This window comes from Cheilinus undulatus, linkage group 8, assembly GCF_018320785.1.
Source record: "Cheilinus undulatus linkage group 8, ASM1832078v1, whole genome shotgun sequence".
Classification (NCBI taxonomy): domain Eukaryota; kingdom Metazoa; phylum Chordata; class Actinopteri; order Labriformes; family Labridae; genus Cheilinus; species Cheilinus undulatus.
Window position 1 is genome coordinate 45640005 of NC_054872.1, and position 22190 is coordinate 45662194.

Consider the following 22190-nt stretch of genomic DNA (forward strand, 5'->3'; position numbering starts at 1 on the left):
AATTGATCAGGATATCAAATCAAAGATATCCACTTCCTCTGTATAATGAAGGCCTACGTCAATAAAGTAAAGTTTGATAGCTTTCTATAACAGAGCTTGTTTTCTCCATCTCTTATAAAGGCAAAAAAACAGACTGATGGTTTAATCATGTAGGTTTACTCCTGGCCAGACACTGATATTTCATTAGTCACCACTCCAAACCACTAAAACAGATGGCCCACATGCTGCATTTTTCAGGGAAACGGTGTCAGCCAAAGAGTGGGATTTTGGACAAGCCAAATATCACATTCACAGCCTTCTCCAAACCGCTCCTTTTACATTTTTTTAACGGCAGTAGTGCTACACGGATATCGAGTTTCACTGTCGGGAGCTGAGGAGCTGCAGCTGATTGTTCTGTCAAAGACATGAAGCTCATTTCTATGGAAGAGGAAACGAGAAACGGAGGTAGTGACAGCCCAATATTAATTGTACAGAAACTGTGCATTTGTTTTGCAGTGGCTAGTTTATTTGAGGATGTTAGATAAGGACAAGAAGGGAATAAAAGGCACTGTTCAGAAACAGGCTGACAAAAAAAACAGATGCTAATAAGAAAGCTACAAAACTTGGATGCCACATTATGAGCACAAATTAAAACTTGTATGTTGTTTGATCCATCTATTTAAGTCAAATGTAAACTATGGTTTTCAATATTTATATGCCAATCAATTTGATATTCAGTTTGTTGAAAATATGAGAAAATTATTAAACTGTAGCCTAAACTGGCATCTTTAAAAGACTGGTTCTACACTGCTCACAGTGGTATGGAATATAAAAGCAGCAAATACTTATATTTCAGAAGCTTGGACCAGCAAATATTCAACACTTGAGCTTGAACATGAACTCAAGTGATGTACCATTTATTAAAAAGTCACCAATCAGTTTCATATTTTTCTATCAAAGAGCAATATGAGCTGACTTTGGCACTGAAAAGGGGAAAAACTCTAATGAGGAAGTGGAGAATCTGCTGTAGTGTCCTTAGGCAGACCGCCAAGTGTTAACAGGACGAATATCTCTGAGTCAAAGTGGACACTTGAGATAAACTGTGAAATTTCAATAAACTCATCAGGACAGTTTCTGTGATTAATGATGAATAAAATATTATATTGAACCACTGGAAAAGTTACATCTGTGGAGGTCGTAGGTTGCTGCCTCTTTCGTCTCCCTCTGCTCCATGGAGGTGCCTGAGTTTCTTGTTGAGACGCTCGTCTGTTTGACTCCCAGGCCGAGGAGGGATATAACCCCTCCCTCGTAAATCTCCTGGACCATCAACCTGCTAAGAGCCTGGAATAGCCATCAGGTAAAAACCCACTTTCTTCCTGTTCACATGCCTTCTCTTACACAACCAACGATTAAATCTAAATCAGCCTCCACGATGGGAAACACAAATCTGTGTCAAGTGAAAATATCTGTACAAAACGTGTTATTTTGTTGCCTTCAAGTAGGGAGCAAAAGAGTGGTAAACAAATAGGGATAATTACCTCATTTAATGCTTTAATCTTTACTCACAAGCTAATTTTGTGCAATTTTCTCTCATTATACTTAGCTTTGAAAATGTGGGAGAAATATCAGCACAGCCATATCCCTGGAGAGATTTGATATCAGCTAAATGATGCAGGGTGAGCAAACTATATATAATGACCTTAATTTACAGGAAAAGTGTACGACTTAAAGACCAAGTGTGCAAAAAGGGAAACCAGCTAGAAGAGCAGTAAAGAAAGGGCCAGTTATTAGAGCACAGATGAACCACTCCTTACCTCCATCAAAACAGGCTGAATAAGTTCCTAGTTTTTCCTCTTCATTGCTATTGTAGCTCTCTTCATCACCTGCATGAAAAATCACAATTAACTAACTAAAGTTATTGATTTAAAAAAGTGAACGTTTCTGATTAAAGAACTTTAGAATGATGGTGTCTCCCTTTATATTTATAATAAAGAATACTTAGAAAACCACATGCATTAATTTTTTCTGGTTCCATCTTGGCTGTATGTTTCAGTGGCTATAAAATACTGAACATGACAGATTCACCTTAACAGTTTACAATCAAGAAGGTTGAACACAAACTCATTCTGACTTGCAGCATCTCTGCTCTCTGGAATATTCGTGTGAACATAGCACAGTTACCATTTTACTCAAGAAATGCTGCAGTCAGTGAACACGTAGCTGAAATAAGGAGGAAGATAGTACCATTGATTTTAGTTTTTAGATTTCAAACCATTCTAACATTTATATATCTAGTTGATTTCAGTGGCTCATGTAACATTTCATCTCTCTTCTGAGTGAGGTTTCCATTAAAGCTTTTTACAGGTTTCTACAACACCCACACATGAACTTTTATACTTTCTGTATGAGCCTTGTAAATTCCTAAACACACAAATAAATACATACATTAGAGAGCTGGCAGCAAATGAAAAGAAATGACGGTTAACAAAGGCCTATACTAGTATATATATCCTTATTTAGACCTGCTTTAAAGGTCAAATTAAGAAAATAACTAAGGAAGGGAGAAGGCAGGTATTAATAGTCCCACTCACTCACTCCTTTTACTTATTTTAATGTTATCTTGCAGCCAGATGCTGTAGTCATTTCAATACATTTCTCTTCCATTAATCTACACTCAGTAACCATCATCACAAAGTGAAAATACAATTTCATGTTTTGTTTTTTTTCAAATTTATTACAAACAAAAAAATAATTAATTAATTGACATAAACATTCAGACCCTTTGCAAAATACTTGAAATTTAGCTCAGCTTCCTCTCATTTCTCTGGATCTTTGCTGAGATGTTTTGTCACCTTAACTGGAGTCTACCTGTGGTAAAATAAAATAATTGGACATGATTTGGAAAGGCATACACGTCTCTATAGAACACCCTCACAGCAAAAAGAAACCAAAGCTGTGATGTCAAAGGAACTGCATGCAGAGCTCAGAGACAGGATTGTTGCATGCACAGATCTGGGGAAGGCAAAAACATTGCTCCACTGAAAGTTCCCAAGATTACAGTGGCCTCCATAATTCTTAAAGGTGGAAGTCTGGCACAACCAGGACTCTTCCAAGAGCTGGTCGCCCAGCCAAACTTAGCAAACGGCAGTGAATGGCTTTACCAAAAGAGGTGAACAAGAACCCAATGGTCACTCTGACTGACCTGAGATCCTGTGAAGAGACAGCACTGAAGCCCTCTGCTGATCTGGGCTTATGATAGAGAGGCTAGACAGAAGCCTCTCCTCAGTACAAAACAGAATAAAGCCTGCTTGGAGTCTGCAAAAACTTCATGCGAAAGCCAAAGTGTAGAAACATCTCAGCGACAACCAGGAGAAATGGAAGACCCCTGAGTTTAATTTCAAGTGTTTTACAAAACTGTCTAAAATCTTTGTCATAATGAGTTACTGATCGGACATTATTGAGGATAAAAATGTTTTTTTGACTGCAGCAACAGGCTGCAACATAACAAAACTGGAAAAAGTAAGGAGGGTCTGAAGACTCTCTAACTGCACAGTACAATTACCTCAGTACGGGCACTGGTTTAGCTCAGATTGTAGCGCAGGTATCCAAATACTGAAGCTGTGGTCCTTGGCACACTGGGAGCAGGATCGATTCCTAGCCTCAGCAAATGTTGGGTGCATGTCCTCACTTGCTCTCTTTCCCCGTGTTTCCTATCCCTTTTCAGCTGTCCAGTCCAATTAATGCGAAAATGACAGACATGACTTGTTAATCGTTGCTGCAGAAGCTCTGGATGTTACATGAAACACTGCTACATAATGACATCGGAACAGCTATACTGGAGCAGCCCTTCTGTTGCTTGATTTTATGCAAGTTAAATTGCCAAAGCTCACACTGAGATTTCAAGACAAAGGTGTGTACATAGTAAGGAAGTCATCACAATTATAAGGGATTCACCCTCTGAAGTTCAACAACAGTTTAAGTATTTATAAAGATATTTAATAGGGAAACTAAAAAAGCCTTGTATTGTCCTTACTTTTTCAAAATGTGTAGTCTATGACATGCTTTGTGCTATGCTTGGTGCTATGGCTAAGTGAAGGACTCGAGTATCTTAACTTTCCACATCCAGAGAGACCCTCCTCCAGTTTCCAGGGTGTGGGTTTGTTTTGTGATTTGTGTGTACTATAGAGGGAACAGCTTTGTGTTTGGTTACTGTAGACAAATGTGACCTCAGAGCAGCTGGGTCATGACTCCAGCTATTCCTGCCTCCACCCCCGACATCTAGCCTCCCATCACATACCCCGACCCAGACTGACCAGTCAACACTATACACCAACAATGCCAACTATGTGTGTACAGTCTCTGACCCAGAAACAAACGGAATCCCCCAGATCCTGTCACAGTCAAACACACCCGAGGGCTTTAACAACAGTCATAAAGTTATAGGTGAGCCAACCATATGGTAAACAGTCAAATCTGCGCATCTATCAAGTGACAAAACCAAGAAAGTGAGGGTGTACCCTGGGCTTTGGTATGAAACTGTTTCTGAGTTTGGGTCATATTACATAAAACATCATCACATCAAATCTTTTGATACATGACCACCTCGCAGTCTGTGTGTAGTTATGAGTTGAATTTAACCAAACATTTGAGCTGCCACTATTAAAAGTTGGGAAAGGTACCAAAATCACTAAGTTTTTTGCACCTTCTTTTGGGGTACCGGGCATACAGAACCCAGTGAGTCTCAACGTTGGGGTCAGGACCCCATTGGGGGTCACGAGACACTGAGAGGGGATCTTCAGATGCCTTAAAAACACTGGGAATATTTTCTATTTACACTGTTACCTCTTTACACCAATTTAATCAGATTTCAACCCATTGTTATCACTTTTTTCCCACCAATTTAGCCAATTTTAATACATTTTTGCCACTTAAAACCCACTTTTTGCCAGTTTTAAACCCTTTCCCCCACTTTGTTTCTGCCAGTTTTTGCCCCTTCTAAAACAAATCTTGCCACTCTCTGCCTATTGTTGGCTCTGTTGACACATTATATATTCACAATTCAATGTGCCCATTTTTGCCACTTTAACCCATTTTTGCCTATTTCTTCCTCAGCCAACTCTTTTTTGGCCATTTATTGGAATTTTTCATCCCATTTCACTAAATTTCCACCTATATTTGCTACTTTAGCACCCTTTCAGCCTCTTTTGTTAATCCCTTTTACCACTTATTATGCCTGTTTTTGCCACTTTAACCCATTTTAGGTTATTTTTGGCCACTGTTATCTAATTTTTGGCACTTCTAACCCATTTCGGCTACTTTTAAACTCCAATTTCACCACCTTTCCCAGCATTTTTTGTCATTATTAACCCATTTTAGCTATTTTTAATGTTTTAAACAAAAAGATTAACATTTTAAGAGGGCTACTGCACAAATGAATCAAAAAGATATTTGTTTCTTTGGTAAGAGTGGTTATGATTCAGATTACATATAAAATACCACAGCTTAACATTACAACGTACCATGATTTTGTCTGGGCACACCCCCCCCAATTGGCAGTGTGTGTTCAGCCACCTTCAGGTACAGTGGGGGTCCCCGGTCTCTGACACTTTTATTTTGGGGGTTCTGGGCTGAAAAGTAAGCCTACCATGTAAGGCTTTGGTCGGCTTAGGACACAAAAGCTAGATCAGGGTTCACCGCATCAAATTGTACCAAACTGTACAGAACCAGGCTGGATACTTCGTGGAAACACACACTATGATTCCTGTTCCCTGCAAGAATAAAATGATGACAGTGGCTGAATTTGATGCTAAAAGCAAAACTGTTTGGTAATCAATTAAAAAAGACATTTATGATTTGAAATAAATGGATCTCTTCTTTGATTTACAGTGTATGCCCTCTGTTGTCTGACCTGCTATGAAAGCAAGGAGCAAAGGGCAGGAAGAGCTTCTGATCTGGAAATCTTGAAAATCCTGTCTTGCATCAGTGATTTCACTGAAACAGTAAAAACAGATGGAGGCCCTGACACACTGTCAGACATTGGATAGGAATACAAGAAAGTCAAAAATGAGGCCAATAGTTTCCTCAGTTCTGTTTCAGTTGGTTTCAGTTTCCTTCAGCAGTTATGTAGCTTTGATTTACAAGCTTCTGTGAGTTCCAGTCTGAGTTATCGCTTGGTCTTTGGACAACAATGCAATTAGGCTCCTTCATGTTGTCAGAGTGACACAAGGATGACTCTAAGGCCACTAAAAGGGAAAAGTCAACTCTGGCATCTCAGCCTGTCACGGCTTACAAAAGGCTCCTGTAATTGTTTCAGCCAAGCCGCTGATTGCACAGTGGCTGTAAATGTAACAGGACACAATGGTCGGAGGTATTCAGGCACAGAGCTGAGGGGCCGTGAGTGGACAGGAGTCTCTGAAAGTGGCAGCTCCTGGTTTAACAGGGGCAGCAAGGTCAGCTCCTCCACAGGCACTGTTTGGTCTCAGCTCAAGTTTCCTGTTGCCTTTGCCCCCTTGTGTCAGCTGTCAGAGTCGGTACGAACAAAGTGACTGCTACAACAACTGTCTGGAAAACCCTGCAGCACACAGATCAGTGTTTACACAAGGAGGGCTCCTCTGCTAACTGTGTAACTCTCACAGCTATGATCTCTGACCATCCTGTTTTGATACTGTAAATACCTTTCATAACACATTTGGATGGATTCTGACACTGAGGCTATCATGTTTATACAACGATTATCTAACTGTAACAGACTATGTTGGGTCAGATTGTTGATTCAGTAGTTTTAGGGAATACAACTGCATGTTGTACTGGAGGAATATTATACAGGGTATATGCAGGAAATCTTTTGAGCAGATTGTAAGATAAAAATGTGACAACTTATTCAAGAAAATGCAGATAGTATTTTTTATTAAATATACCTTTCTTTGTGATGATAGCAGTGCTAAAATTACCAGAGACAGTTTAGCGGGTCAGAACATTAACAAGCTTGCAGACTGACGTCAGATCAGGTGGAGTTCCATCAGAATCCCCCTTTTGATTCATTAAGTGTTAAAACAAAAGGGAAAACTGGCCTACAACCACTTCTGACAAACATAAAAATTTAAAACATCTACAAAATGTTAGACCTTATGGTCTTGCACCTGTTTGTTATATATTAAAGCTTGTACATTTTTTCTCCTAGTGCATTTGCAGCTCTTCTGCTTTTTTCCTCCATGTAGTGTGAACTGCAGAAGCTCTATTTGGACATGTATCCATACTTTAATTACACACAGTTTTTACTTGATAATGACTGATTTGTCGATGTTTTCATAAGATCTCAACTTATTAATGCTGCTACCTCAAATAGCAGCACTATTTGTCATGATAACTGGTTAACGAGGGCCACCTAGTTGTTCCAGCGTTGACATTTAAAACCAAAGGAAATTGGGCATTTTTCATCAGTACCCCTCTACTCTGAAATAACCAGCCTGAGGAGATAAGGCATGTGAAGTCAATGATTCACTTCAATACTGTTACTGGCTTGTGATGACATCTTCCAATTTCCTTCTTCCTTCTTTTACTGCCATTTTTTAATTTTTTTTTCCCAGCTTATATAAACTCCCTTTACCCCCCTAATTGCTTGAATTCTCTGTTAACTTTAAATCATTTCATTTCCCTTTGGGGTGTTTTTTTTTAAGTTATTACCTTTCCTTTTAAATTCTTAGCACTGATTCATTGATTTCCTTCCTTATAACGCTGCTATGAATATATTTATTTAACTGCTTCAGTGTATTTCTAATGCTTTGTGATTCTAGTCCGTTTGACATCTTCAGTTGCTTTATTTATTTGTCATTGTTCCTCTTTTTTGAATGCTCTCATTTTCTTAAATCTGTGGTCCACTGGGTCTCTGCTTATGTAGCTGTGTCTTCTGTGTTTCCAGGGTTCTTGTGCTGTCTCATAATGTCTGGGCTCTTGTGATGTTTAGGTTATGGACGAGGTTTTGTTAATGTTGTTTGGGTGGCTTTACTGTTGGTTGTTGTATTATCTTGGGGGTTTTTGTGTGTATTTGGGTTATGTAGCTTTTTCGTTATATTTGCTCCTGAACATGCTAAAGGACTGAGTAAATCATTGTTTTTAAAAGTGCTATACAAACAAAGTTATTTGCTCTGTTAAGTTCAGAAGCTACCTTCTAAATGTGGCAAACTGTTTTGTTCGAGGTAGATATTTTGATTAAAAAACACCACCCTTGGAATAAACTACAAGAATAAACAACAAGAAAATGTGCAGTATTCTAATAACAGCATAAAATACTGCATTGCATGGTCACAATTACTGTAGAAAGGATAGTTCCCCCAGACTTTGGGATATTTTCACATAAATTAAAAATAAGAAAACAAAGTTATTTGCTCTGTTAAGTAACAAACATTCGTATCTTGATAATAAAGGTAACAAACAGTGTTTTTTGTGTTTGCTTTTAGACTATGACAAATGTCTGATTTTAATAAATACAGCTCTTGGTACATCCTTACTTCTCTAACCTTTTTGAGGTTTCATCAGTGGTAAAAATGTCTTATATAGCAATGGTTGACATTAAACAGCTTTCTCTTTCAGGGAAATTGCAACATTAAATCTGGAAGAAGCATCATCTCCCAACCTGCCACTGGAGAATACAATCCGCATTCAAGAGTCTGCTCAAACATACCAAGTGAGGCATTAATCTCTTACACACTGTACTTTCAAACTGTCTTTTACCTTCTCTATTGACTATCTATTTAGCTCAGCCTTACCCTAATAGCTCCAAAATGAGTGTAATCACTGAGGATTTTACCTATTTGCCTCTGTTAAATAAGTTAAACCTGTTATTAAAACAGTGTTCTCTACTTGCCCTCACATAGATGATATGCTGCCATCTAGTGGAAAAAAAGACTGCAGCAATTTTCACATCTGATACTTTTGTGGGGATGTGTTTTTGAAGCCACAGTGGCCATTGTGTATATTCCCTCAACTTAATAAACTCAGAAGTTTGACTTAACTTGACTGACGTTTGGCTTTCAAATGGAGTTTTTTTTACAAACTCCAAGTGGGCTTGGGCTCATATGTTTTGCACTGAGAAGAGGCTTCTGTGGAGAGCTGCAATTATGGTAGTCCTTTAGGCACTTAGACTGATCTTCACACAGGATCTGTGGAGCGCAGTAAAAGTGACCATTGGGTTCTTGGTCACCTCTTACTAAGGCCTTTCTCCTCTGATTACTAAGTTTGGCTGGGCGACCAGCTCCTAGAAGAGTCCTAATTGTGCCAAACTCTTTCCATTTGAGAATTATGGAGGCCATTGTGCTCTTGGGAATCTTCAGTGAAGCAGATGTTTTCGTGGCCTTCCCCAGATCTGTACCTGACAACAATTCTGTCTCTGAGCTCTGCAGACACTTCCTTTGACCTCATGGTTTGATTTTTTTTTTCTCTGATACACATTGTCAGCTGTGAGGCCTTCTGTAGAGAGGTGCATGCCTTTCCAAATCATGTCCAGTGAATTTAGTTTACCACAGGTGGACTCCAGTCAAGGTGTGGAAACATCTAAGCAACGATCCAGAGAAATGTGAGGCACCTTAGCTATATTTTACATGTTTGTGTGAATGATTTGAATACCAATGTCAATGTGATATTTCAGGTTTTTTTGCTCATGATAAATCTGAAAAAAACTAAAATTCAGTTTTTACTTCAGGCTACAATATAACAAAATTGAAAAAGTGAACAGGGTCTGAATACAGTGTACCTGTACCTGACCATCTGTCCTTACTGTATTATACTCTTTTTAAGCATGTAACAGACATTTTATACTTGAGCTTTTGCAGCACTGTTTTAAAGCTTCCTTCTCTCCAATACAAATGGTGAGAGTATAACTACATATCAGACTATATGTTTGTAAATTTGACCTTCTACGTGGTTGATATTAAATGGGTTGGTACAGTAAGAGGATATCAAGCATTACTGGAATTTGTTTACATGGTTGCTAAGCTTTTGCTTTTGTCTTACTGAGCTCAGCCCACTGGACTTAATTCTCTTTGTTAAAAGGTGCTTGTTACTAAGCAGCACTTTTTATTTGTTGTGCCTGTATTCACGCCTTTTGCATCCGTCTGCTACTTTCTCCTGAAGCTGCATCCAAGTCTGTGATGTCACTCAGTCTTAAAGGGATTTGTACCCGAGCAACTCTCTGTAAAACTTAGGAACAATCAAATTCAAATACTTAATAAATCTGGCTTCAGGCTATGGCTCTTACATGATCTGAGCTCATGAGCCTCCAGAAGTAAATGGCAGGAGACAGCTCCAGGAAGGTAAGCTTGTTTTGTATTTAAATGATGCCTTATAGCCTGTTGCATCCACTGACCTCAGTCCGTTTTGAAGATAAAGCACAATTCTCTGCAAGTCAGCAACTCTCTGCAGCAAGAAGCAAGTGGTTCACTCTCCCAGAGATCGAGAGCCACAGTGACATGTGGAGTATCAAGCCGCCAGATTTCTCTGTAAGACTGTACAGATCTTTGACAGTTCCTGAAAAGAAAGAGAAAAAAGGACATTCAAATCCAGCTGTACCTCAATTTGGTGAGACAAAGAGGAGGATCAGATTAACTTTTCCAGCAGTTTCACATGAGAGTTACCAGAGGAAAGAGCCTCCAGACTTTGTCACATCATATAGGCCTCCTGATGCCCTGGAGTCTGAGATGATATTCGTCAGGACTGGGAAGTATTCTTATGGACCGTACAAGAACCCCAAACCACATAACTTCAGACCGGTGAGTGTACCTAACAAATACAAAATTATGTTGTATATTAATGTTGAAACAAAATGGAGACTAGCAATCAAACTGTGCAAGACACAGGGCCCATGTTGCAGAAAAAAACAGAGTGTGATTTTACTTGGAACTTCAAATAAATATAGTAACCTCTAAATTTTTACTTGCTGGTTTTTTAGAAGAGTATTTCTACTTTAAGAAGAGTGTTTCTAAAAAGTGGGAGTAATACAACTCCCTTTTCAAATGGGAATTGTAATGTTTTATTTAACCACAAGATGGCGATGAATAACAATGAAAAAAAATTTACTTTATTCTGATGCTTTTAGCTTGATGAGGATCTTCCAGACATGGTGACAACATATGAGAGAGACCCTGGTAACCTGAAATTAAAATTAAAGACCTTGGACATAAGTAAGTGGTTTTACTTACATTCTTTTCATTTGTTTTTCACTGATTTTATTAGATGGTACCTCACTCCCTTTTTATGTCATTATTGATGAAACCTTCAGCATTTTCATCTTTTTATCTTTTCATGTTTTTAGCATATTGTGTCACTTTTCAGGCAAGGGGTGGGGGGTTGGGGTCATGTTTTAGCAGGTTTTAAATTAGCCTCATTCTTTCTGTTGTTTAGTTCATGTCTTGTGTGAAATAATGGATGCTGTAATCTCACTGGCTGTAAAACAAATCTACCTATGGGTACAAATAAAGTAACCTGAACCTACTTTATATTTTATCTCTACATTATATTATCAATTGATTTGAAGATTATTTCCGTTTTGTATGTCACCACCAGTTCTTTAAAGAGCAAATCTTAACCAGTGAAAAGGTAAAGCTTCTTTATATAATTGTTTAAACTGATTGTTTATGAAATGGTATGCATTCTTTTCCAGTTCAGACCATCAGATCTGAGTCAGACTGCTGTACAAGAGAAGACAGGACAAAGATGGACACCTTCAAACCTCCAGAGCCCCAATGGGATGCAGGTCTCTTACTGCCTCAAACACCCTACCCTCCAAAATCAGCTTCCTACACCGTGAGTGGTGATTAGTTTTACTATTACATAATAAACCACAAATATGTTAGTGCACTTGAGTATTTCTCCTTCAGTGTTCCCTATACATTCTTACTTCGATGGGCCACCCAGGTATTTAAAACCACCCAAGTATGTTTTTTAAACAATTTTTCTTCTGCTTTTTTAATCCGTATATAATCCCCATCCACGCACAAGAGAGAGGAATCTACTACTAAATCCCTCCAGTGTCTGAAGATAGGGTTTGATTCTCAATACTTTTTATACGGTGACGGTGCCTTAATGGTGCCTTAATCAATACTTTTGAGGGGAAAAATCTTGTATTGAAATTCAGTGGGAGAATAAAAGTCACCCCTACCACCCAAGGTTAACATCAATCCTTGGGAAACACTGTCCTTTTCATGCTTTTTACTCTACAAAATTTAAGAAAGGGATTTATTTTCAGGATACGATTGCTTGTATTCAAATCCGCCAATAGAAGTGATCCAACCACCTTGTGTGTTTCTAATTTTGGAAATAAGAGGAACATTTAACAAAAGAAACAGATATCTTTTCACATTTAACTTAAAAAGATTCCATTTCTGCTTCACAGAGACACGGACGAAGAAGAGGAGCATACAGCGCTTTCTTGGATCGAGTGGAGGAGAAACTTTCAAGATCCTGGAAAAATAAATCATGACTCTATCTTTATATGTTCACATTAGGCTTCTTTAAACATTTGAAAATTAGGAATTAAATGTTTAAAAAAATAAGTGCTGAAAGTGCTGAAGTCAAACTACACTGGTTTAAGTGAATTTTAGTATTGCTGAGTTGTGAAACTGACTATAAAAAGCAAATTAGACTTGCACTATGAGACTATTTGTTCTCTGCCACTTTAAATTTAAACTCAACTCCAAGTCATGGGTAAATACTGTCTCATTTTACTCTCCTATTCTTTATATGTAGGCTACTTACACCTTGCTTTTCAGACAAACTCTTTGTTACAAAAACATAACATGTAACTCTCAGGTATCGCAACAAGTCAAAGTTCGCAAACCAAATCAATCAAATACCATAGATCATTCGATGGTGCTGCTAAGACAACCTACAGCTTTATTTCTGGTGCTGACAGCCTCCTCTATCATTGTTTGTTTAACCATTCAATATTTCACAAGAAAGCAAAGATTAGTGGAAAGCCCCAAAAATATTAGATTCCGTTTTATAGCACAATAAAATCTGTTTATTTTTCTCTTGACCATCTCATGACCACTGATTTACCAACAAATACTTCTTCTGTAAGAATCTAAATGTGGGAATTGTACCTCTACTTGAGTGTTTTATTATCCTATGATCATCCTTCATAAAGAATTCTTGGAGATTTATGTTGAAGGCTTGAGCCATGCAGTGACTTCAGTGTCAAAAGGTTCATCACACCACATTATGTGCACGCCCACTGGTCCGCTTGCAGCTGTTCCTTCAGGACCCCGAGAACGATAAACATGTGAAGCCTGCACATGTTAAAGGCACATCTAAAATAGCTGCACATATGTGTTTAAGGAGTCATCTGTGAGTCTATGCATAACTCATGGTCTAAATATAAAAAGGAAGGAATAGTTACTGCATTACACCATAAGACCCTATGGAATCCATGTGCCATGCTTGAATGCCACTTTTCTTTCCACTGCTGATGGCAGCAGGAGAAAACTCTGTTTAGGAGAAAATTAAAAAGCAGCAGAATTCAGGAGAGATATTTTAGAGATTTGATTCTTTAAAATCTTTAAAAAAATGTAATTACACACAGTAGACACAAGAATTGTGCTCATGTTATTATGTTCACTTTCAAAACAGTGGGGTTTAGAAAGGTCGCATGAAAAGTAAAAAAATCAATATCTTCAATTTCACTTTGACACTTGTGATTATTTTTTTATTGGTATTAATTACGGTGTCGGGTGGGCTTAATGGTTAAGTTGTGCCCCATGTACAGAGGCTATATTCCTCCAAGCATCTGGTTTGGGTTCTGGTGTGACCTACTGCTCCTTTCCTGCATGTCATTGCCCAGTCTTTCCATCCTTTCCCTATCCAAATAAAGGCATACAAACTTAAAAATTAGGGTTAATTAAAATTTTCATTTAAAAATGTTATTCTTTTTAGACAATACTATTAAAATTGTAACAATGTGGTATTTGCTGGGAACTATACTAAACAACCTGGCTTTCTTACATATAGAGAACAATATTTTAAGGCTCTAGGACAACAATACTTCAGTGTAAATGTGGCTTGTCACTTATTTTAGCACAAAAAAGGTCATTTATCTCATTTTATTTCCCGTTTGTGATGACAACAAGATGCAAAATCTTTCAGTTTAAATATGCTGGCAATTTCAAAGCCTGGAAGAAATGTCAAGATAGTCTAATTTTGAATTACTGTCAAACTTTTGGAAAGTTTTGAATTTCCCTTGATTCTTTTATAGTCGTAGTAGTGCAGTGGAACAGTTTTCCAGTTTAGCTATAACTGTTCAGCTTAAATGTGCTTGTAAAAGTGCCAAGTGTAATAATGGTACTTAAATCACTACAACACTTGGTACTGCTGATTTAGATGATACTTAAATGTTCAGTAAATAACTCAAGGTTGGTGTACTTTCCTGCGCCCTTTGTTGACAAAGACAGACATAATATTTTTAAAGATCTTCCCCTGTTCATGTGTATTAAGTAAGGATGTCAAAAGATTACAATTATTTTAGCACAACTAATCTAAGCATTTCTTTAGTGAATCACAATTAACCACATCCTTTTAACAGCATTTTGATTCAAACTGTTGTTCGCCAGTTTTTCAACCAATTGGGTTCATTTGATAAAAAATATAAAGTTTGGACCTGGTACAGAACAAACGTGCCAAATTAGAGAGAAAGGAAAAAATGAATTTGTTTAAAATGAGTTTCATGGACTTTTTGGTGCAACTTTTACTTCCAGAAACTAGGGCTGAACGATTTGCAATAATAATCTAACTGCGATTATTTTTCCCATTATTGTGATTGGGATTTAATGTGCAATCATTTTTAAGTTCCCCATCTAATGTGCTGTTAAACAAACACAAGTATTAAATCATTCTTTATTATAACAATATAACCGGATAAACTAAACTAGGGATAAATAAATTTTAAAAATAAATTCTAATCGCAATATTGGTTCATATTGCAAATTTAATAACAATTGCTATATTGAAGGGGATGATCATTGTTATTCTTGTTTCGAATAAGAGTAACATGGAGAAGAAAAACAGGGGTCCCATCCCACCAGTTGAGAACCACTGCTGTAAATGATATTGAGTACAGTATCCGCAGTTTGTTTTGAGTATTGAGGCTTGCTGTTGGCATGGATACCCAATACTGGTGTCAGTATCTGTGCATCCTGAAAAAAAAAATCATATGATAATGCAATTTTTTCTTTAAAGTGCGCCAATTCAGCCCCTTAATTAATTGTGATTCAGGTAATTAGCCTAGAATTAAGGCACACAGCTATTGTCATTACACAAACATTTCAAAGCAAGTGATAGCAAAATTTTTTCATTCTTTTATTTAACTTGCCCTCTTTTGCTGCATGCTCTGCTGTTACAAACACTGAAATTTGCTTTATAGTTCTCAAAAATATGATGTTAGTGTCTACTTATGTGGTTCATATTTATCAAGGAATATCTCAGTGTGTTAATATCTACTTAAAAGTCCTTACAGAAGCTTTAATGGTGAGAACAGAGTGATTAGCACTCCCGAGGGCTCTTCTACCACGAACTACCCCTGGTTTTCAGTTAAATTCCCGGTCTCAGTGTAAAACATGCTAACATCATTCCAGTCATTATGTCCTAAAAGCGCGAAGAAGCAGAAACAGCTTATGTAAGTCGGTGGAATGGAAGCCTTTTACTGTTTGCTATCCTTCACGCATGGTGTGCCGCTGTTGTCAGCGTGGGGCTTTTCCTGCCCCCTGACCAATCATTTCAAACAAAAACACGCGGATGAACGGGGCGGTGCTGTTGCTACAGAGGAGCCACACACGCGCGAGGACAGAAAAGAGAAAACAGACTATCTTCACGCGCTGAGTCAACGGTAAGTCCGAATTTTACTCATGGCTACGGTTGCTATGGTGCAGCTACGAGCAGACGTTTGCTTATCTATGACTATGTCGAAGAGTTTTAGGCTGAAAAACTGGTCGACGTTGTTTTAGGATGGGCTACTAAACCTTGTGGCTGGACATGAAGCACTAAGTTCGTGGCTCAAAATGACCGTGGCTGTTATAACGACATATGAACGTCTAGTTTTTGCTGTAGTCGTTGGAAAGTTCTGTATCTGTTGGTTGTTGAACTAATAAACGTCTCTAAAAACATTTTAAAGAACTCATGTTCAAGTTTAAACAAAGAGTACCTTTCTCGCTTCTCCAGACGTTTTTTCTCAATAAAGAAAGTCGATACAAACCTTTCAGCAATTCTCTGTTTGTGGTCACGGAGGGATAAATTATTCATTTAAAAAGTAAAATGGTGTGACATACAGACGGAGCAACAGGTGATCCTGGTTCCCGGGCAGATACATGATTGACAGCCCTCTAAGCCAATCAGCTGTAAGAAAACTGAGACCAAGAACCAATCACATGCGTCCGCAGTGTTCGTATGGGCGTGGAGCCAAACTGACAGCAGTGCCATCAGCAGTAGATCCACACACGGGTACACCGAGGACAGAGCAGGGAGTGTTTCTGTTTCTGGGAAGGATTTTCCGTCGTGTTGCCGACATAAGAGGAGGAAATACAAAGTGAGTTGAATTCCGTGCTGTTTAGACGCTGGAGAGGAACGCTTTTTTTGTTCAAAGAGGATTATATTGAGTGAGATTGCTCAGATTGGTAGGTAACCAATTTCACAGAGGACATAAAGATGCATCTCTTCACCTGCTTGATAGCCCTCGGAAATTTTGATCTCATTCCTTTAAAACACTCAAACATTTCAACATCTTCTGTATTTTAATACATTTTAATGTTATAGTTGACTGGAATTGACGCAAAACAAGCGTCAAGGCCCCTAACAATGTTAAAGCCTAGTTGCATCATACTAATGAATGTAATCAAGTTAGGAAATAATGTTGTTTCAAAGGAGCAAATGTTTGATTCTTCAAATAAAATCTGCATCTACTGAAAACTTAAAATAGAAATATAATCTAGTTATTTTTTTGTCATTGTAGTTTGGACAATGCTATGATTTACAGAAAGGTAATTTACTTTGTCTTTGATGTAGATAAGATAGAGTGTCTTGCTCATTTCCGGGTCATTAAAGTGGGTTTATATTAAATAATACACCCCTGTGGACTTTGACAGAATAGGATCATAACTGGGCATTTAACTCTAGTGTGGTCTTTCACATCAGTGCTTATACTTCCCTGATATCATTTATGGCATGGACAAACCTAAAACAACGCAATATGCTTGATAAACATATTTACACAAAACACTACAAAGTCATGTAAGTGTCTGCTCATGATTTCTAATTATATGTCTTGTGTAGATTTAAATTAATCCAGGGCTCATATTTTACTGTCAGTGTTTAGGTTTGATCTGCCAAGGCACAGCATTTGCAGCAATGGCTTTAACTTGTGCATAAAATGTCATTTTGTATGACGTGATAACATTTTGATACTGTACATGATAGTAAAATACATTAATTTCATCGCTAACCCTGACATTGGTGTGGGAGACATTATGCATACTGATATGATTCAACCTTATACTAAAAATGTAGCTTTTAAGTGCCACTATGGTACTATTCTAAAATATAAAAATTCAAAGAAGCATCACTGTTGAAACCACTCAATGTATTTGTTGTTATGTAGGGATGGACCACATGCATTAAAACCAGATCCTGATATTTGTTAGCTGAGTGATGACACATAAGGATGCACTGATGCATCAGTTTGACATTTGTGTCAGTGTGTTGACAAGCAACAGCCATTGGCAAATAATGTGGCATCAATAAATAGGGTTAGCAAATGTTCATCTAGTTGTGTCAAGTCAGTGTACTGCTTTCACCCGGAGTACCTAACTGCTGAATTGAATTAGAGAATTTTTTTTTACTGTACAGAGGAATTCACCATTTCAACAAACTCTGATCTGTCTTTATGGCCACATGTGAAAGAAAATGTTGTCAGAGTAGGATTGTTACACACAAAGAAGTGAGGAAAAATTACCAGTAGGGATGCATGCTATTATATTTTTGCAGTTATCCTACATTCTTAAATTTACAAATTCATTTTGTCCCATACAGATATTGATAATGATAGATAAATGTAGTTTAGACCTTGATACTTAAAGCCTTAAAACACACTTTAAAGCAGTGGTTCTCAACCAGTCCAGCCTCAGGACCCACCAATATCTTTGATGACAAATCACAACCCAAATTTCCAAAAGATTTCACGCTTGTTTTAGTAACATTTTCGTCATTTCAATTCTTCTTTAGTTTTAGTCTAGTTTTAGTGGACGAAAACTCAAAACATTTTAGTCTAGTTTTAGTCCATAAAAAGTCCTCACATTTTAGTCTTTACTTTTAGTCCAAGCATTTATTTACTTGCCTAAATCTGGTACCAAGTCAGTGTTCTCTGCACCCTGCCAAACCCGGGGTCCCTGCTTCCTACAGTGGAGAGGCAGAATAGCCACAGCTACATTGTTTTTTGACAGATTTACCCACAGTGGAGAAATATCACGGATTTTGAATGTCCAACAAAAACTACAGTTTTATTCATCTTGATGAAAACTAAACTAAGTGTTTGTCAGTTTTAGTCATCACAGATCTGTTTTTGTTAGTCTTAGTCTAGTTTTTGTCATGGAAATAAAGGCTGTTGATGAACATTTTTAGTCAACAAACTTAACACTGGACATGCTTTGCAACCCCTTTCCCTGTGATAATGTGTACATTTTAGCCAGTTTTTCAGAGTATTACTTCATTATCTTGGTAAAAGTATTTTTTATTGCAAGAAAAAGAGATCAATGAGTCTAAATATTGAAAAGAAATTTACTTTTAATCATTATCACAATAATATATAGACTTCTGCCTCCATTTTTCCAGATACATTCATAACCCACTAAAAACTGCTCCACGACCCACTTTTGGGTCCCAACCCACCAGTTTAGAACCACTGCTTTAAAGTTTAAGAAATGAGGATGAACAAGGAAAAAGACTTCAGCTGACGTAGGTTTCTTGGTCCAGCCTAAAACTCCTCAAACTTATTCATACATACGACTTATATTTTTGACCGGCCAATATCTCAGTTTTAAACATTGACAATTCACAATATAGCTAAATATCCTGATATTTTTCCTGTAAAGAAAGGACAAAAACAAGTCAGCCATAACTCATGTCCACATGAGCCAAATACCAGATGTCACACAGACTCTATTATTAACAGCCAGCTGCACAATGTTAATATGAACATTAGAAAAGATTATAATCAAAATTCCTTGCTTGAACTTAAATCTTAAAAAGATTATCCTGTAGTCAATAAACATCTTGCTCCTAGTGTTTTACCTAGCGTGAGACCTGGCATCTATTTGTTTTGCCCAGTCACATTAACTACTTTATACTATTTCTATATCATCAATTAATCTTAAAAGCTACAAAAACAGTACCCAGCCCAAATGAGAAGTATTAATACAGTTTGAAAAGGCTACTGTGATACTTGAGAAATAACAAAACAAAGTTTCAGATTTATTAGCATTTAACATGCACAGTTGATGAAACCAAACACCAGTGTTTTGTCGTTACAGTCTTTTCTAGTATGGTATAATCAGGAGCTTAAGGTGGCTTAACTTGTCAAACTTTTGATTGATTTTGTTATGTAAGTTCTATTACTCATTTTGTTGACTTTTCTCAGCCTGTTCCACTTCTTTGCAATATTTCAGGCCATAAAAAGTCAGCTCCTGATGTCTTAAATCAACAGGAGGAATATTATCATAGAAAATTCACTGTGCTTTTATTCTTTTATTGACAGCTTTGGCTCCAGAGGCTGTAAAGTTAAAGTTACATGGTTTGGTTAAAGTGCAAATGCTCCTGTAAATCTGTGTTTCACCCAAAATAACATGCAATATGTTTTTAGGTCATTGCTGCCGTCGTTCTGGAATATTATCAGCTCTTAGGATTATTGCCAGACAACTGGATCAAATCTCCTAAATCACCAATCCTTCCTCATGAGGAAAGATGGGGAACGGATTGTCAGAGCAGCCCGGCTTCATCTCAAACATCCCGTTCTTTCAGTCGTTCCACATCGCCATCCTGGGCCTGGACTCTGCAGGGAAGACCACCGTCCTGTACAGACTCCAGTTCAATGAGTTTGTGAACACGGTGCCCACCAAAGGTTTCAATGCAGAGAAGGTGAAACTGTCTCTGGGCGGCCACAGGACCGGGACGTTCCACTTCTGGGATGTAGGCGGTCAGGAGAAGCTTCGCCCTTTGTGGAAGTCGTACACGCGATGCACGGACGGCATCATTTTCGTGGTGGACTCTGTCGACGCGGAGCGCATGGAGGAGGCTAAGACGGAGCTCCATAAGATCGCCAAGACGTCTGAGAATCAGGGGGTGCCTCTGTTGGTGGTCGCCAACAAACAGGACTTAAGGCACTCTTTGGGACTAGCGGAAATTGAGAAACTGTTGGCGCTGAAAGAACTGGGCCCTGCGACCCCTTGGCACCTGCAGCCAGCCTGCGCCATCATCGGAGACGGACTTAGAGATGGCCTGGAGAAACTCCATGACATGATCCTCAAAAGGAGGAAGGCACTCCGGCAGCAGAGGAAAAAGAGATAAAGTCATCATGAGAAAGACTTGTGACTGCTTTTTTTTTTTTTTTTTTTTAAATGAAGGAAATTAAGGATGCTCTTCTCTCCTTTCCTCTTCTGGGTGCAGGTCCAGATTCATCATGCTGAGTTTTATCAGTCCAAAATTGAGATGTAGGATTCCCGGCTTTGGTGTTGTGATGATGCTGTTGATCAGGAAGTGATACAAAAAGAGGATTACAGTATGAAGATGAGAAAGTTTCAGACATGTATGGATATGTTTATAAAGAGTTTATACAGATCAAAAGCACTGAGGGTTTGGTGGCTGGATGGGTGATAGAAGTGGATGCTGTATGTTTCATGAATGGCTTTTCCAAAATATTTTACCAAAAATAATTTAAGACAAGTTTTCACTAGTTGAAGGGTAAATTGGTGAGCGATTGAAGGTTATTACACCAGGGGTTCAATGAATCATCAGTTTAATTTCACTGTTTTATATGTAATTTGTTCATGTTTTTTACACTGGACTTTCTTTGTTCAAGAAAAGTATTACCATGCATTATTATCGGTTTGTTTGATGGCTTTTATCTCTCATTTTTAAGAGCACTTTAGATTATTACTTCGTATGAAGTTTACAAGTTTAAATAGAACAAATGTGTTGGATTTTCACAGAAATGTTTGGGCAGAAAACAGATGCTACTGTAGCTGGTCCATGTTGACAACATTGTCATTAGACAGGTTATGCATTATGTTTTGCTTAATAAAGCACATTTAGAGCAATGTTGATGCTGGAGGGTATTATTATGACTTTGTTACTTAAAATGCATGCAAGTTTGCAGCCTTTGTTTCATTGGGGTGATGCATACTTGAGCATTAACGAGCATGTTTGAGAGTGCAGGGAGTGTTGTTGAAGCAAACACTATGTGAAGCAATCTGTCAGTGCGCCCTTTAAGAAGCCATTAAACCATAAATTCTCTCCTGGTTGCTGCTGAGAAGCTGACATTACAGGATTTCCATCACGTGAATGAGATGTTAGGTGTTTAAGAAAAACAAAACACAAGCCAAGTGAGTCTATACTCTCCACTGTATTATAAAATCTTCCTCTGTTTCATTTCGAATAACTTTAAAAATGATAGTATGGAGGATTCTAAAAGTTTTTGAAATTTTAGTATTATCTGTTTTAAAAAGATGCATTTTTAAAGGTCAGTGGTATTGACAAGTTCTTAACTTGGAAAAAACCTTCAGAGTAAGTCAGACAGTATTAGGTGTCTAGGACTTCAATTCCATCATAGTGCAAAGGTTGGCAATTGCATGACATCTTGTGCTCCAAGGAGCCTCAATACTGGGGAAATCTAGGTGTGTCAAATCAGACGCACACATCTAAAATTAGTTTTGGTGATTAAGGCTATGTTAACACTGCAGTTAAAAGTGACCCAAGTCTGTTTTTTTTTTTGTTTTTTTGCTTATATGTGAATCATATCAGATATTTTCCAGCTGTGTAAACAGCATAAAACATTAAATCAGATTTTTCATGTCAGATTCAGGCCACTTTCATATGTGGTGCTAAATCAGATACATATCTGCAGCCTGTTAACACCAGATATACAGAAGATCTGGCTTAAAGGTATATTTCAGTATTTTTTAAGTTGG

At 37.8% G+C, this 22190-nt stretch overlaps 2 protein-coding genes across 4 annotated transcripts; both read left to right on the plus strand.

Annotated features, from left to right (window-relative positions):
• Positions 1 to 10366: 10366 nt before the first annotated feature.
• si:dkey-30e9.6 (uncharacterized protein LOC564083 homolog) lies at positions 10367 to 12451 on the plus strand. The gene is made up of 4 exons (XM_041794283.1): positions 10367 to 10742; positions 11069 to 11153; positions 11657 to 11775; positions 12365 to 12451. The coding sequence occupies exons 1-4, from the start codon at positions 10443 to 10445 to the stop codon at positions 12449 to 12451; spliced, it is 591 nt and encodes a 196-aa protein (XP_041650217.1). The 5' UTR covers positions 10367 to 10442.
• A 3294-nt stretch (positions 12452 to 15745) lies between these two features.
• On the plus strand, positions 15746 to 21320 carry arl4aa (ADP-ribosylation factor-like 4aa). 3 transcript variants are annotated; one of them, XM_041793477.1, is made up of 2 exons: positions 15746 to 15847; positions 19868 to 21320. In XM_041793477.1, exon 2 carries the CDS (start codon positions 19969 to 19971, stop codon positions 20569 to 20571), a length of 603 nt encoding a protein of 200 aa, XP_041649411.1. In that variant the 5' UTR covers positions 15746 to 15847; positions 19868 to 19968; the 3' UTR covers positions 20572 to 21320. The 3 variants fall into 3 exon arrangements, with proteins under 3 accessions (XP_041649411.1, XP_041649410.1, XP_041649412.1); XM_041793476.1 differs by lacking the exon at positions 15746 to 15847 and adding an exon at positions 16442 to 16543; XM_041793478.1 differs by lacking the exon at positions 15746 to 15847 and adding an exon at positions 16465 to 16631.
• Positions 21321 to 22190: the final 870 nt, after the last annotated feature.